This window comes from Tursiops truncatus, chromosome 15, assembly GCF_011762595.2.
Source record: "Tursiops truncatus isolate mTurTru1 chromosome 15, mTurTru1.mat.Y, whole genome shotgun sequence".
Lineage (NCBI taxonomy): Eukaryota > Metazoa > Chordata > Mammalia > Artiodactyla > Delphinidae > Tursiops > Tursiops truncatus.
This window is the reverse complement of record NC_047048.1, coordinates 1273399-1288086: the sequence shown is the minus strand read 5'-3', so window position 1 is coordinate 1288086 and position 14688 is coordinate 1273399. Positions and strand designations below refer to the sequence as shown.

Here is a 14688-nt window from a genome sequence, read left to right as displayed (position 1 = left end):
CCTCGCCGTCCTCCCCACGCCGCCCCCACCGTGGGTCCCTTCCCAGCGGTCTGTGCGTGGCCTGACATCCTGTAGAGGAATTTGAAGTCACAAGATAAATAAAGTATCAAGATATCAGAGCCGATCAGAGCGTCGGTGCGTCTAGAACCTGCTCTGTCCAGCGGCCGTGGCCCCCTCTCCCCGGATCTCGATGTCCCCCCACGCGCCCCTGTGGCCGTGTCTGTTGCTGCTCTGGAGACAAGAAGGAAAACCCAGGGAGGCCCTGTGTTTGCGGGAGGCCTGGCGACCGGCGGGGCGCCGGGGAGAGGGAAGCGGGTGCGCCTGCAGATTCCTGGGGCCCGTGGTCCGCGCTCAACCCCTCCTGTGCTTCCTCGCAGCTGGAGATGGAGCTGAAGATGCTGAAGGCCCAGGCGGGCCCGGCCGAGCAGAGCTTCCTGTTCTCCAGGGAGGAGGTGAGCTCACTCAGGTACGTCCCGTCCGCAGGGCTGCCCCCGCCCCGGTGTCGTCTTCACAAGTCACCTCCCGTCCTCGCGGCTCACAGCCCCGCTGCCCCGTCTGGCCTTTGCTCAGCCCCCTTCCTCAGGTGGTGCTGACAGCCAGGCCTCCCTTTGTCTCAGCAGACGGCAGGCCACTCTTGTCCCGGCGCTGTCTGCGGGGACACACCTACGGTCCTGTGTGTGTGTGACGACGGGCAGTGCGAAGTGCAGCAGGGGCGCCCGGGCAGGTCTGGGGGGCTTCCGGGTGGGTGCCCGTGCGTGGGGCTGAGGGCGCATGGGAGGACGTGCTCGCTGGCGGCCGGGCAGCCGGGCCAGGCAGAGGCCAGACCCGCCGGCCCTGGTGAGGCTCGTGGCCGTGTTCCCGTGAGCAGCAGGAAGCCGTCCAAGGTTTCAAAGCAGAGGAGTGACATCTGAGCCGGGTGGGGAGGCAGGAGGGGAGCTGCCAGCACCTGCTGAGCCCTCGCTGCGGGGTCAGCCCTCAAGCTGTGGGCCGAGGGTCCTCCGGGCGCCCCCTTCACAGCGCTTCCTGGTCCCCGCCGCACCGGGCGGCCGCCTGCCCCTGGCACCCCTTGCTCTGCTGCCCTCGCCGCCTTCCGTGTCTGAACGGTCAGCCCTTCGTTCCTTGTGCCTCGGTTTCCCAGCGTCGCACGCGGTGACTGCGGGTCAGTGTCCTCCACACAGCTGAGGGAATCCTCGGCTTTCCCAGGAAGCCGCACGGGGCCCCCTGAGGACAGGTGTCCCGGGACATGTGGCCCCACCGTCACCCCGTCACGGTCGGGAGGGCGACAGGGACTCCAGGGCCCCCGCCCCTGAGTGAAAACCCAGGCAGCCGCCACCTCCCTGGTCCTCTCCTTCTCCCACGGATCCAGGAACGCCTGCGCCTAAGGGGTCAGTGCAGAGGAAGGCAGTGAACCCAACGGCCTGCCGTCCGTCACCCGCCCTTCGGCCTTCCCTGGAAGCCTGGCCGGCCAGGGGAGCCTGGGGCCCAGGGCTGGCCCTGCCCACAGGGGGCACCTGGGAGCCCCTTCCTTCCGAGGATGGGGGTGAGGACAGGGTGGGCACGGCGTGCCTTTGTCACGCACACAGGTGGAGCTGCTGTGCATAGGTTGCGTGTGTGTTAACATACATGTCGCGTGTGTGACGCGTTAAGTGTGTGCACGTGACGTTTTAAAGCGTCACTCTCTTGAGGAAGGAAACTGGGGAAAGTTCAGTAAAGATTTGAGTGGCAGCGGCCGAAGGGCTCTCTCAGCTGGAACAAGGCTGGGCTCCTGCGTCTGTGCTGGCGGCTCTGGGGGATCCCAGGTGCTGTCTGGGTTTAGCATCTGGATAGACTTGCTCGTCCTGGAGACCGGCGCCTGCCCGTCCCGCCCTCCGGTGCCCTCACTGCCGCCTGGGGCCCCCCACCTGCCCACCCAGGCCCGTTCCAGCGCGCAGAGTCCCCTGCTTCAAGGGCTGGGGGGCACTGGGGACGCCCCCTCCCCCCAAGGATGGCGCTGTGCTGGGCCTCGCCCCCTCCCCTTCCGGACTGCCAGGGGCTAGATTCCTGTTATTCTTTCTTTAGAAAACTTACTGAACGGATCCTTGCTGAGCACCCCTGCTCCGGGTCTTACACTGCCCTCGATCAGGAGACGAGTGTTGGGTCCCGGGAGCGGGCGCGGCCGAACACGGACGTGGCTGCACGGTCACCCCCCGCGACCCAGGCCCTGAAGCCAAACGCGCCTCCGTGGACCTGGGCCTGGGCCTGTGGACCTCAGCGAGGGGTGCCCTTTGAAAGGCAGCCGTGGCCGGGGTGAGGCCCCCAGACCCTGGTGCTCCGGGCTGAGGGCAGCCTCCCGCTGCCCCTCCGCACCACGTGCAGCTCCGCCAGGAAGCCCGTTGGTTGGCCAGCAGGACCCTTCCGCCCGGGCTGCAGGCACACTGGGAACCAGCGTTGGGCCTCTCCGCCCACCTGCTGCCCGGCTGCCAGCAGCCACGGGGTCCCCGCCTGGACCGTGCGGGGAGCCGGGGCCAGGACCCCGTCTCTCCACTCCTTGCGCTGACCCTGCGGTGGGTGCGAGGGGCAGCCTCCCCCCACCGGGCAGAGCCTCTGGGTCTGGGTCCTGGCCCGCCTCGTGCCTTCTCTCTGGGGGACCGAAGAGCCGTGTGCCGTCCGGCGCCCCGAAGTGCGACAGAGACGCGCTCTGGCGGCCCGGTCTGCGCCGCGTGCTGGACACCCGGAGGCCTTTCGTCTGGCGCCTCTCATCCCCACCTCTCGGGAGGCGTCTCGTCTCCCTTTGCTGCTGCTGCTTCTCTGAAACTCTCACCTGCGTGTTGAGCTTTCTGAATTCTTTCCGTGAGAACGTGTTTGATCCTACTTTCCATCGTTTGCTTCTGCATCCTATAAACTTACCCCGAATTTATCACCCGCTCTCTTTTACTTCCTGTCACGCTGTTAGTTTCCTGAGACTCTTTTGTAGTGTTGCCGTTGCTGTTTTATACTTAGAACACGTTCACTGACTCCTTGACGTTAATCATGAAGCTCTCTTCTGTCCGCACAACCTGCTTCCTCTAAGTTGCTTTCTTTCTGTCACCATGGTGGTCTGGGCGTAGGTCTCCTGTTGATGTTCTCCTCGAGGCCCTGGTGGTACCAGCCATCTGCTCACGGGGAGGGGGGACACCGAGCAGCTCCTGGACCCACCCTGGGCCTGGTGGACTCCCTGCGGCTGCACTAGGTTGAACGTGGCCATTTCACTGGGAGCCTCAGGACTGGCGTCTGGGTCCTGTCTTCGGGGAAGATGCCTACCTGGAGGTTGGGCTGCCAGCTTCTGGGCGTGTAGCTGGGGACAGGACCGGCAAGCTCGGTGTCACTGTGGGGACGTCCCCTCGGTCCCCTGTTGACCCGGGCAACTTTGCCCTCTACCTGGTACCCTTCTGCCCGGAGACCCGCTGTCTTCTCTGTAAAGAAAATGAATTTCCGGTCTTCTTCAGAGGCAGGGGAGAGACACATAAGATCAGATGCGGAAGAGGATGTGCAGATGCTGGATTTTGAAAAGATCTTTAGCTTCTGGTTCTGGTCAGCTGGAGCAGCCGCGTCATGCCCAGGTCCTCCCCTTACAACCCAGAACCCTTTGCATCACACCAACCGAGGAAGGCCCGGGCAGGGGCTCAAGGGTGGCCTTGAGGACCCTGGGACTTGGCGAGCTCCCGAGTTATCTCAGCTGCACTTTGCCTGGATCAGCAACAAGATACACACAGCTCCCAGGAAAGCCTGTTCCCCCGCGAGGGGAAGCCCTCTGACAACACCGCCCCGCTTTAGCCAAATGCCCAGGAAAAACCCGTCCCCTTCCTGCCCCATGGCACCAGCACGCAGGCCCACCCGGCAGTGCCACTGGGCCAGCAGGGCTTTCGGTGACCACCGGCTGCAGCAGGCAGTGGAGTGTCAGCCCAGGGAGTGTCAGCAGGGCTGAGCTGATCCTCTGGGGCAGCACTGGAGCCAGAGTGCGATGGCGGGGGCTGGTCACCCTTCCTGTCACTGACCCGAGTCAGAAGGCTCGGCACACAGTTCCTGCTCCCACCCTGGAGCAGCGGGGCGGCCCTTGTTCACCAGCCCTGGTGTTGGTGGACCAGTGGGGAGCCCAGCTGACACCACCCTGTCTGCAGGGTCTGCTTTTGCAGCATCATGTCAGCAGGGACTTCCACCTCCTCCTGAGCTGGGTGGTTGCCGCCAGGGGAAGGTTAAAGAGGAGGAGGTCTCACAGCGTAATGCTTGGGGTGTCCAGGATGCAGTAAAAGCCCCTTATCCTGTCCAGAAGCAGGGCAGCTGTAACATGAACAAGAGAAGACAGTCATCAGACACCAACGCCACAGTGACTCGGGTGGCGGAATTACCCGATGACGATTTTAAAGCAGCATCGTAAAAATGCTTCTGCAAACACTTACACATCCTCTTTAAACAAATGAAAAAATGGTAAACCTCAACAAAGAAATAAAAATTGTTTTTTTTTTTAAAAAGAACCAAACAGAAATTATACACCTGAAAAATACAATAACCAAAATAGAAAGCTCATTGGATATGCTCCACAGTAGACTGCAGACGAGAGAGAGAATTGTGAACTCAAGGGCAGATCAATAGAAATGATCTCACCAGAGCCACAGGGAAGCAGACTGAAAACAAACAGGAACAGAGCCTCGGGGACCTGTGATGAGGGGACACAGTGTGGGACTTTGCTTAATTGGGGTCCCAGACAGGGAGAAAGGGATCGGGGCTGGGAAAATACCTTAAGAAGTAATGACTGAAAATTTCCCAAATCTGGTGAAGGGCATAAAACTACAGATTGAAGAAGCTAAGTGAAGCCCTCACAGTATAAAACTAGAGAAATCCACACCATGACACCTGCTAATTAACCTTCTGAAAATTAAACACAAAGGAAAAATCTTGAAAGAAGCTAGAGAGAAACACGGTAGCATCTCCAGGGACATGGATCTGAGTGACAGCTAGTTTTTCATCTGAAGCTGCGGAAGCCAGAATGAAGTGCACAGTTTTCAAGTTCTGAGAGAAAAGAACTGTCAGCCAGTGGAAGTATCCTTCAGGGATGAAAGGAAAATCAAGACATTCTCAGACGAAGTGAAACTAAGAGAATTTGTCACCAGCACACCTACCCTTAACGAATGTCTAAGGAAGCCTCCCGAGTAGGAGGGACATGGTAACAGAGGAAAGCTTGGAATTCCCGAGGGGAAGGAACAGGGGCGTGGGTAAAAACAGGGAGAAGTATGAGAGACGGTCCTCGCGTTTTTCTGAAATCGTACTCGAGGTCAAAAACCCGTAGCGTCCCGTGATGCTGGTGACAGAAGAAACGCACAAACCCATTCTTATGTTAAAGTGGGGAGAGGGATATGTCAGCCCCAGGAGGCCAAGTCCCCTATGTGTATCTTAATAGCTTCAGCAACCACTGAGAAGTATCTGCAATGCAGAGTGCTCAGAACACTACAAAACTGTACAAGTAACCTGCTGGCAGGCCAGAAAAGAGAAACAGAGGAGTTGGGAACAGGGAGTGAGCAGAGAACATATAATAAAGTGACAGATTTAAGCACCAGCAAATCAGTAGTTCCTTTTAAAGTAAATGATCTAAACACACCAACTAGAAGATAACAGAGCGGCAGAGTGGGTATGAACACACGACCCAGTTGTAGTTTATCTACAAGACTCAACTTCAGCGGTAACAACAGAGGTCGGTTGAAAGGAAAAGGATGAGAAATGATGGACTATGGAAACATGAATGTTTTTAAAGTAGGTATGGCTTATATTAATGGAATAATTTCAGGTAAAATACGGTGGACAAAAAAGGGACGTTACATGAGGCTCAGTCTGCCAAGAAGATACAACGATCCTAAATGTGTGTGCGCCAGACGACAGAACTTCAGAACTCGTGAAGCCCAGAGACGGACCTGAGCGGAGAAACGGACAGACCCACCCGTGCAGTCCAGGACCGCATCACAGCCTCTCAGACGTCGTAGAACTTCCAGACCGTAAAGCAGCCAAGACGTGGAAGAACTGAGCACCTCCATCCACCAGCAGGACCTGACCCGCATCCAGGGGAGGCGCGTGGGCAGCGCACCTGGAAGGCCAGCGGCGTGGACCGCACCCGGGGCGTGGAACAGACCTCCGCAAGTTCAGGAGAATCGGCTTCATACCCTGTGTGCTGTCTGACCAGAAGGAGCTCAAACCAGAAGTCAGTAACAGAAAAACAACAGGGGAATCTCCTAACGTTTGGAGATTAAACAACACACTCTTAAACAAATAGCTCGAGTGTGGAAGAGGACATCTCAAAGGAGAGATAAATACAGCTGACTGATGGTGAAAACACACCTGTCGGAGTCTGTGGGACAATAAGAGTCAGCGCCGAGAAGGCGGGTGCACAGTACTGAACGTTTGCGTTAGGAAAGTGGGGAGGTCTCCGATTTCTATTCCAGCCTCAAGACCCCGAAAAAAGAAGAACAAAATAAGGCCAAAACAAGCAGAAAGGAGGAAATAATAAAGGGCAAAATATAATGAAATTGAAAGGAGAAAAACAGAAAATTCTTGAGGCAGAAAGCCAGTTCTTTGAAAAAAAAAAGTCAATAAAATTAATAAACGTCTAGCAAAACTGACAAGTCTGGAAAGAGAAGACACAGGTCATGAGTATCGAGCGTGCACAGGGTGTCTCTGCAGGCCCTCGGCTACGTAGAGGACACAGGACACTGAACAGCCCCAAGCTTGCCAGATCATTAACTGGGGGCAACGGACCAATGCCTCAGACACCAGAGACTACCAAAACTCAACCAAGATGAAACAGGAAATCTGAATCATCTTACAAACATTAAAAACTTGAATTCATGATTAAAATGTTCCTCCAAAATATGTTGCCAGGCCCATATGGTGTCCCTGAAGAATTGTAAACATTTAAAGAATAATTAACATCAGTTTTACACCGTCTCTTTAGAACACAGAAGAAGAGGTTACCGGGGGTGGGGGTGGGGGGATGGGTGTCTCCGAGGAGACGGTGTGCGTGGGCTCAATGGCGGCGGTGTTTACACACATCTGCACATGCGACAGCGTCACGTGGCAGCTGTTTACCTCGTTACCACTGAGGAGACACTGAGTGAAGAAGACATGGGCCTCCTTGTACAGTTTTTGCAAGTTCCTGTAATTATTTCCTAAAAAGTGGGGAAGAAGAGAGAGAGAGAGAGACTTCCAGCCACTTCCAGTTGGAGCCCTGCCTTCTCGCTGCTTCCGGAAGCAACTCTCGGTGATGCCGTTCCTGAGACTTGGGGCACTTTTTGTGGTAGAAGCTTCTTGGCGTTTCCACTGCTGGTCTGGGAGTTAGCTTTTTTGTGTCATTTACCATTCATTCATCTGTTTTCCAACTTCTGAAGTTTTTTGGACACTGTGCCTTCTATTTTCTTTGTCCTTTCAGAAGCAGGCCTCAAAGGAAGTAAGGAAGACCTGTTCTTGTTTTAATGGAATTTTGAGAGAGGTTGCACTTAAATGTAAATGCTGGAACTGGCGTCTTAAACTGAACTCTTTGGCACTTTTTTCTATTCATAAATATTTTATACATAGTGAAATCCACATCATTTAAACTCTGTTTCTCCACTTTGTATTATAACGCTTTCCCATGTTTTTACAGACTTCGTGTAAATATTAACATATAGTTTGTTCCGTAACGCAGTTGGCTAACCCACCTCTGGAGTTTGAGTTATTTTCACGTTTTCAGCTGTTAAGAACAAACCGTGATGAACATCTCTGTGCATTAACCGTTGGCCATGTTTTGACTTTCGGGCAAGCGTCCTTTCTGGGTCCCAGAAGCTCGACGGTGCTTGGGCTGTCTTGTACCTAGGATTCCGACGCCTTATGGTTTTGAAAGTGGGGACAGTTCCCCCCCCCCAGCAGCAGTGGTAACAATCGTGCCGAAGCAGCGGACGTTCACCCAGTGCTTTCTGTGTGTCAGGCTCTGCACCCCGTGCTCTCTCTGCATTAGCCTACGATTCTTAGGGATTTAAATCCCGAAGAGGGATTTAAAAATACCTGTGTCATTGAGGCATACTCTGCATACAGCAGGGTGCGTCCCTTTTAATGTCCAGTGTCGCGAGGGTGAGGTACCCAGGGGTGGGGCTGTGGTAGTCGTCCACCCAGAAGGCAGGTCTCAGACAGTGTGTTGTCTTTGGAGAAGCCTAAAACCATGATTAAACCAAATAAAAGCCAGTCTGCTTTTGATGATCGCCATGCTCCTGCAGTTGTGCAGAATGGCGGTAGTAAAGTACTCCTCAGCCGCCTCAGCAGATGCCACAGTCACACTGACAAGCAAGTATTCACGCTTGTTGTCACCATCACGATACGGCACAGACTGTATCCTAGGAGACTCTTTATTTTTTACTGTTAACGTTATCATGTAGCAAAATGGTCTCTCTCTTGGTGTACAATTCTGTGAATGTTAATTACTTACCCCCTAATCAGAGCATAAAATAATTTCATCACTTCAAAATCCTCCTCACGCCGTCAGTTTATAATCGCCCACCTACATACCCATAATCCCCTGGCAACCCCTGATCTGTTCTCCATCCCTACAGTTTTGATTTTTTCTCAATAATGTCCTATAAATGAAATCCTACAATTTGTAATCTTTTGAGACTGGCTTCTTTCACTCAGCATAAGTGAGATTCATCCAAGATGTTATCTGTATAAAGTTCATTCCTTTCTGAATACCGTAGCTTTCGACCAAGTTTTGGAACCAGGAGGTATGGGTTTTCCAGCTTTGTTGTCCTTTTCCAAGATCGTTTTGATTTCTCTGACATCTTAACATCAATATTAAGTCTTCCAATTCATGAACATGGAATGTCTCCCCATTTATTTAGTTTTTCTTTCATTTCTATTAGCAATCTTTTGCAGTTTTCGGTGTACAAATCTTACACCTCCCTGGGTAAATTGATTCCTAAGTAGTTCGTTCTCTTTGATGCTCTTGTAAATGGAATTATTTTCTTAGATTTGTTTTTCACATTGTTCATTTCCACTGTATAGAAATATAACTGATTTTTATTTATATTGAAATATATTAATCATTCCAGCTGAAGGTTTGTCGACTTTGTTGATCTTTTCAAATAACCAGCTTTTGGTATTGTTGATTTTTCTTACTGGTTTTCTGTTCTCTGTGTCATTGTCTCTAATCTTTATTATTCTCTCCCTTCTACCACCTTTGAGTTCAGTTTGCTCTTCCTTTTCTAGTTTCTTAAGGTGTACAGTTAGGTTATCGATTTGAGATCCTCCTTTTTTAATGTAGTCATTTAAGGCTGTCGGTTCCCCCAGAACACTGCTTCCACTGTTGTCCTGTGTGTTGTTTTATTTTATTTCCTCCAGGTATTTTCTGATTTCCTTGTGATTTCTTCTCTTATCTGTTGGTTGTTTAAGGGTCTGTTGTTTAGTGTTCACATATTTGTTTTCCAGTTTTCCTTCTATTATTGGGTTTTACTTTCAGCCCATTGAGTTAATTCCATGAGATCAATAAATTTAACTTCTAAGACTTGTTTTGTAGCCTAACATATGTAGTCTTTTCTGGAGAGTATCCGTGTGCACCCTGCAAGAATGTGTCCTCCGCTGTCGGGTCTAGTTGATTTACAGGTTCCCAAGCGCCCTGCGTCCTTGTTGTTGTTGTTCCTTTTCATAGCTGGGTAATAGTCCACTGATGGACATGCTGCCGCTGTAAAAAATTTATCCATTCGCTTGTTGACGGGTATCTGTGTTGTTTTCAGCTCCGGGCAGTTGTGACTAGGACTGCTGTAAACATGCACGTGCGGGCTGTGTGTGGGCACAAGTTTCCATTTCTCCAGGGTAGACGCGCAGGAGTGGAATTTCTAAGGAATGAATGAAGTGCATGTTTGGCTTTGGAAAGTGGTTTGCTCGGTGCTCAAACAGAATTGTGTGAGAGTTTGGGTGCCTCCTTGTCAGCGCTTGCTATAGTCAATATTCCTATTTTAGCCCTTCTGCTGAGCGTGTAGTGCATCTCACCATGGTTTTCTACTTGTATTTCCCAAGTGGCTACTGATGTTGAACACCTTTTCATGTGTTTAGTTGCAACCTGTTTAACCTTTTTGGTGAGGTATCTGTTCAGATAGCTCACCTGTCTTTTACCCAGTTGTTTTTTGGTTGTTGCTTTGTTTTTTAACCTATTGTTGAATTTTGCAAATTCTTTATGTGTATTGGATACGTATTTGTCAAATATGTGCTTCGCAAATATTTTCTCTTAGTCTGTACTTTATTTTCATTATCTTACCAATGTCTTAAAACAAAAGTTTTAAATTTTGAAAAAGTCCAATTTATCAAGTTTTAGATGTTGGGTCTGAAAACTCGTTGCCTAGCCTTGAGTACCAAAGGCGTTATCCTATGTTTATTTCTTAAAATGTTCTAGTTTCACATTCTACATTTAAGTTTCTGATCCATGTTCAGTTAAATTTTGGGTAAGATGGAGGTTTAGGTGAAGATTTACTTTTATTTTTGCCTAAAGAAGTTTAGCTGCTTCAGGACAATATATGGTAAAGGCTATCCTTCCTTCGTTGAATTGCTTTTTTATGCCTTTGTCAAAAATCGGTTGGGCAGGGCTTCCCTGGTGGCGCAGTGGCTGAGAGTCCGCCTGCCGATGCAGGGGACGCGGGTTCGTGCGCCGGTCCGGGAAGATCCCACGTGCCGCGGAGCGGCTGGGCCCGTGAGCCATGGCCGCTGAGCCTGCGCATCCGGAGCCTGTGCTCCGCAGCGGGAGAGGCCACAGCAGTGAGAGGCCCGCGTACCGCAAAAAAAAAAAAAAAAAAAAAAAAAAATCGGTTGGGCATATTTCTCTCTCGTCCTGGATTCTCCATTTTGCTGTATTGATCTACGTGTTTATCTCATCACCCCTGTCTTGACTACTGGTAACCTTGGGGCAAGTTTTTAAAATCTGGTAGTGTGACTCCTCCGATTTCATTCGTCTTTTTCAGAGTTGTTTTAGCTATTCTAGTTCCTTTGACTTGCCATAAAAATTTTAGAATTGGTTTGTCTATATCTACCCAAAAAAAATCCTGCTGGAGTTTTATTGGCATTGAGTTAAATCTTTACGTCAGTTTGGGAAGAATTGACATTCTCCTTATGTTGGGTCTTCCATTCCGTGAACACAATACGTATCTATTTATTTACATCTTTGATTTTTCGTCAGCATTTTGTATTTTCAGTATACGGACTCTGCATGTTTTATTAGATTTATACCTAAGTATGCCTTTTTATATCAGTTGTAAATTTTGTTTTATGTTGCCTTACTATTACATAGAAATGATTGATTTCTGAGTTGTTCATCTTGTATCCTGCACCTTAACCGAATTTACTTATCAGTTCTGTGAGGGTTTTTTTGGTCTTTATTTTTGGTTGATTCCTTGGGATTTTCCTGGGCAGGTACCCTTATCTGTACCTTGTCTACATCGGTTTTGTATCTTCTGTGAGTGGGATGCCTTTGGTTAAGACTTGCAGACTGGCGTTGGGGTGAGGAGGGCAGACATCTCCGCCTCGTTGCTGGTCTTGGAGGAGCACCTAGTCCTTCACCGTTAGTTAGCTGTAGGTTTTTTTGTAGATGTATCAGGATGTAGCAGTTCCCTTCTATTCTTGATTTGACTTTGATTCTTATAAAAGTTTATCATGAGTAGATGTTGAATTTTGTTAAATCCTTTCTTGAATAGATTGATACGATTGTGTGTTTTTTCTTCTTTAAACTGTCAATATGGTAGATTACATTGATTTACTTTTCAGTGTTGAGCCAGCCTGACATCACGAGATAAAGCCCCCTTGGCTGTCATGTAATGTTCTTACGTATTGCTGGATTCAGCTTGCCAGTGCTTTGTTGATGATTTTTGGTCCATTTGTGAGGGATACTGGTCTGTGGGCTTCGTCTGTTGTTCTGTCCTTTTCTGGCTCTGTCTGAGCGTAACGCTGGCCTCACGCGGCAAGCCGGGAAGTACTCCTCGTCTTTTCTGGCAGAGACTGTGAAACCACGTAGGCCTGGGTATTTCTGTTGTGGAAGGTCTTTAGAAGGGTCGGGTGGTGGGTGCCTCGTTGGGCGGCTTGGCTGGACCGAGGGCAGCTGTCCGTGTGGACGCGCTCCCGCGGAGCCTCCCGCTCCTGGTGCTGCCGCTCGGCCTCGTCTCGACTTTTCCCTTTGCCGGTCTCGCTGGAGCCTTACAACTTAATTGGTCTTTTCAAAGGAACAGTGTTGGGCTTCGTTCATTATCCTCATTGTTTTTGTGTCTCAATTTCATTGATTTCCACTCTTTATTATTTCCCTCCGTCTTCTTGCTTTGGCTGTATTTTCCCCCTTTTTTTCTAGTTTCTTAAGGTGGAAGCTTAGATTATTGATTTGAGATCTCTCTTGTTTTCTAATATAAGCGTTTAAGGCTACAGATCTTTTCTAGGCACTGCTTCAGCTGCATCCCACACTTGCGATCTGTCGTGGTCTCATTTTCATTCAGTCAGGTTGTATGGTTTTCAGTTTCTTTAATTTGCTAATGTTTGTTAAATGCCCCAGGAACATGCTGTGTCTTGGAGAATGCTTTATCTGTACTTGAGAAGAATGAGTATCCTGTTGCATTGGGTGGTATGTTCTGTAAGTTCCTGTTAGATCCCATCGGTTGACAGTGTTGTTCAGTCCTGTGTGTCTTTGCTCGTCTTCTGTCCACAGTTCTAACTCCTTAGCAGGAAGCTTTGAAATCTCCAACCATACTTGTGGGTTTGTCTGTTTTTCCTTCCGGGTCCGTCATTTTTCGCTTCATGTATTTTGAAGCTCTGCTTTTGGGGGCGTGTTCATTTAGAGTTATTGTGTCTTCTTGGTGAATAAACCGTTTTACATGTTTGTCATTCCTCTTTTTTGGGGTGGCCACTGTCTGGTTATCTCCTGAAGTCTCCTTTGTCCGGTGTTAATACGGCCACCCCAGCGTCATTCTTCCTTCCCTCCCTCCTTTCTTTCCCTTCTTTCTTGCCAGCTGTTCACTTCGGAACGATTGCTGGCTTACAGGAGAGGTGCCCAGATGGCACAGCGCGCCTCACACGCTGCTCACCTTTGTCCCTCATTATCAACATCTTCGTCTCCCTGGTGCGTTTGTCACAGTCAAGTCACAGTCAACTGGTCTGCGGCCTGCGTTCAGCCGTTCGTTCACCCAGCAGCGTCCAGCCCAGGGCCCCACCCTGGTCTCAGCCATCTCATCCCCCCGCCTCCCCCGCTCTCTGCCAGTTTCTCGGTCTTTGTTTTCCGCGACCTTGGCCGTACCAGCATCCCCAGCCCACGTTTGTCTGACGTGTTCTGCGACGAGGCTGACGTGTGGCTTTTGGGAAGATGCTGGGGTTTGGGGTTTCATGCCTTCTCATCGCATCAGATCCGGGGTACGTACTGTTAACAGTTCCTGCTTCACTTTCATTTCACCTTCTGTCGTCAACGGTCAGGAGGGACCAGGACACTCTCTCAGCACCGAGCTCAGCGGTCTCCAGCGTTTCGCCTTCGCAGAACCGCTGTGGCCTAGTGACGCGGCCCTGCCCTCCACTCTCACCACTGTCGCCCTCAGCGTCCTTGTTTCCGGCAGCTGCCTCCCGCCCCACCCAGCCTCTGCCCAGGAGCCCGTCGGTTCCGGCAGCACCTTCTCAGTGGCTCATACAGCACACTTACTCTCTCATGGTTCTGGAGGCCTGGAGCCTGAGGTCAGGGTGTTGGCAAGTCTGGTTTCCCCTGAGGCCTCCCTCTTAGCCTGCTGACGCCTTCTCGCCGACCCCACCCCGAGGGCCCACCCCGCCCCGGCCTCGTCTGACCCATCGCCCTCCAGAGGCCCACCTCCAAATATCACACCCGGGGTTGGGCTCCAACGTGTGAATCTGGGGGACCCAGACATTCAGTCTGTAGCAGGACACCCCCCTCCTCGTACGAGCGGCTCCAGAGCTGGTGCGGTCCATCTCCCCACGCTCGAGCCTCTGCTGCAGGCGCAGGACAGGGCCAGCGATGCCTGCGGTGAGCCCGATGCTGGGGACACAGAGCAGACCGTCCGACAGAGGGATGGCCAGGCCCACGGGGACAGAGCAGCTGTAGAGCCCTGAGCAGGCGGTCGGGGAGGAGGCCAGCAGGCAGGGTGTGGGGCCCGGGACCAGAGGGCGGTCAGCCTGGGCGAGTGGCCTCCCAGCCCAGCTGCTCTTTGCTCAGCGGCGCCTCTAGTTCCGCCCACTGTCCCCTCCAGCACCGGGAGCCTGACCCCTGGCACCCTACCCCCGCTACCCTGGGTTTTAGTTCTGCAAAAGCAATCATTCTTCCCTCAGAAGTTTTCCAGGGTAGTTGGTACATTCATTGCAAATGTTTTTTTAGGGAAGATAACAAACACCCCTCTCTCGCTGATTTCTCCTGACACACACACGCGCACGTGCACACACACACACGCGCACTCACGCCTGCTTTGATTGGCTTCGTCTTCTCGAGAAATGATCTGGGATGTCATCCAGTTTATGTAATACCCTCAGTGTTTAAAAAACTTGGAGTTAGTCAATTTCAAGACACTTAACGCCAGACCTGATTGCTTTGAACAGTTTGAAGGCAGACCAGCGTTCTGAGATTTGAACAAACACGCACACACACTCATTCATTCGTCCTCTCCCCCGACCCCTCGGTGAGATAACAGTTCGCCTCAAAGGAGG

The 14688-nt window shown here is 51.3% G+C and overlaps 1 protein-coding gene across 10 annotated transcripts in view; it reads left to right on the top strand.

The window, feature by feature from the left end:
- The window catches only part of MAD1L1 (mitotic arrest deficient 1 like 1), a 315604-nt gene that overhangs the window by 213142 nt on the left and 87774 nt on the right, over positions 1-14688 (top strand). For all 10 annotated transcript variants that reach the window (XR_004522011.2, XR_004522012.2, XR_004522010.2 and 7 more), the window contains one exon: positions 378-466. Coding sequence is in view for 6 of the 10 variants with exons in the window: in XM_073793248.1 (XP_073649349.1) it covers positions 378-466 (89 nt within the window). In the remaining 4 variants the exon portion in view is untranslated. The remainder of the gene's footprint in view (positions 1-377; positions 467-14688) is intronic.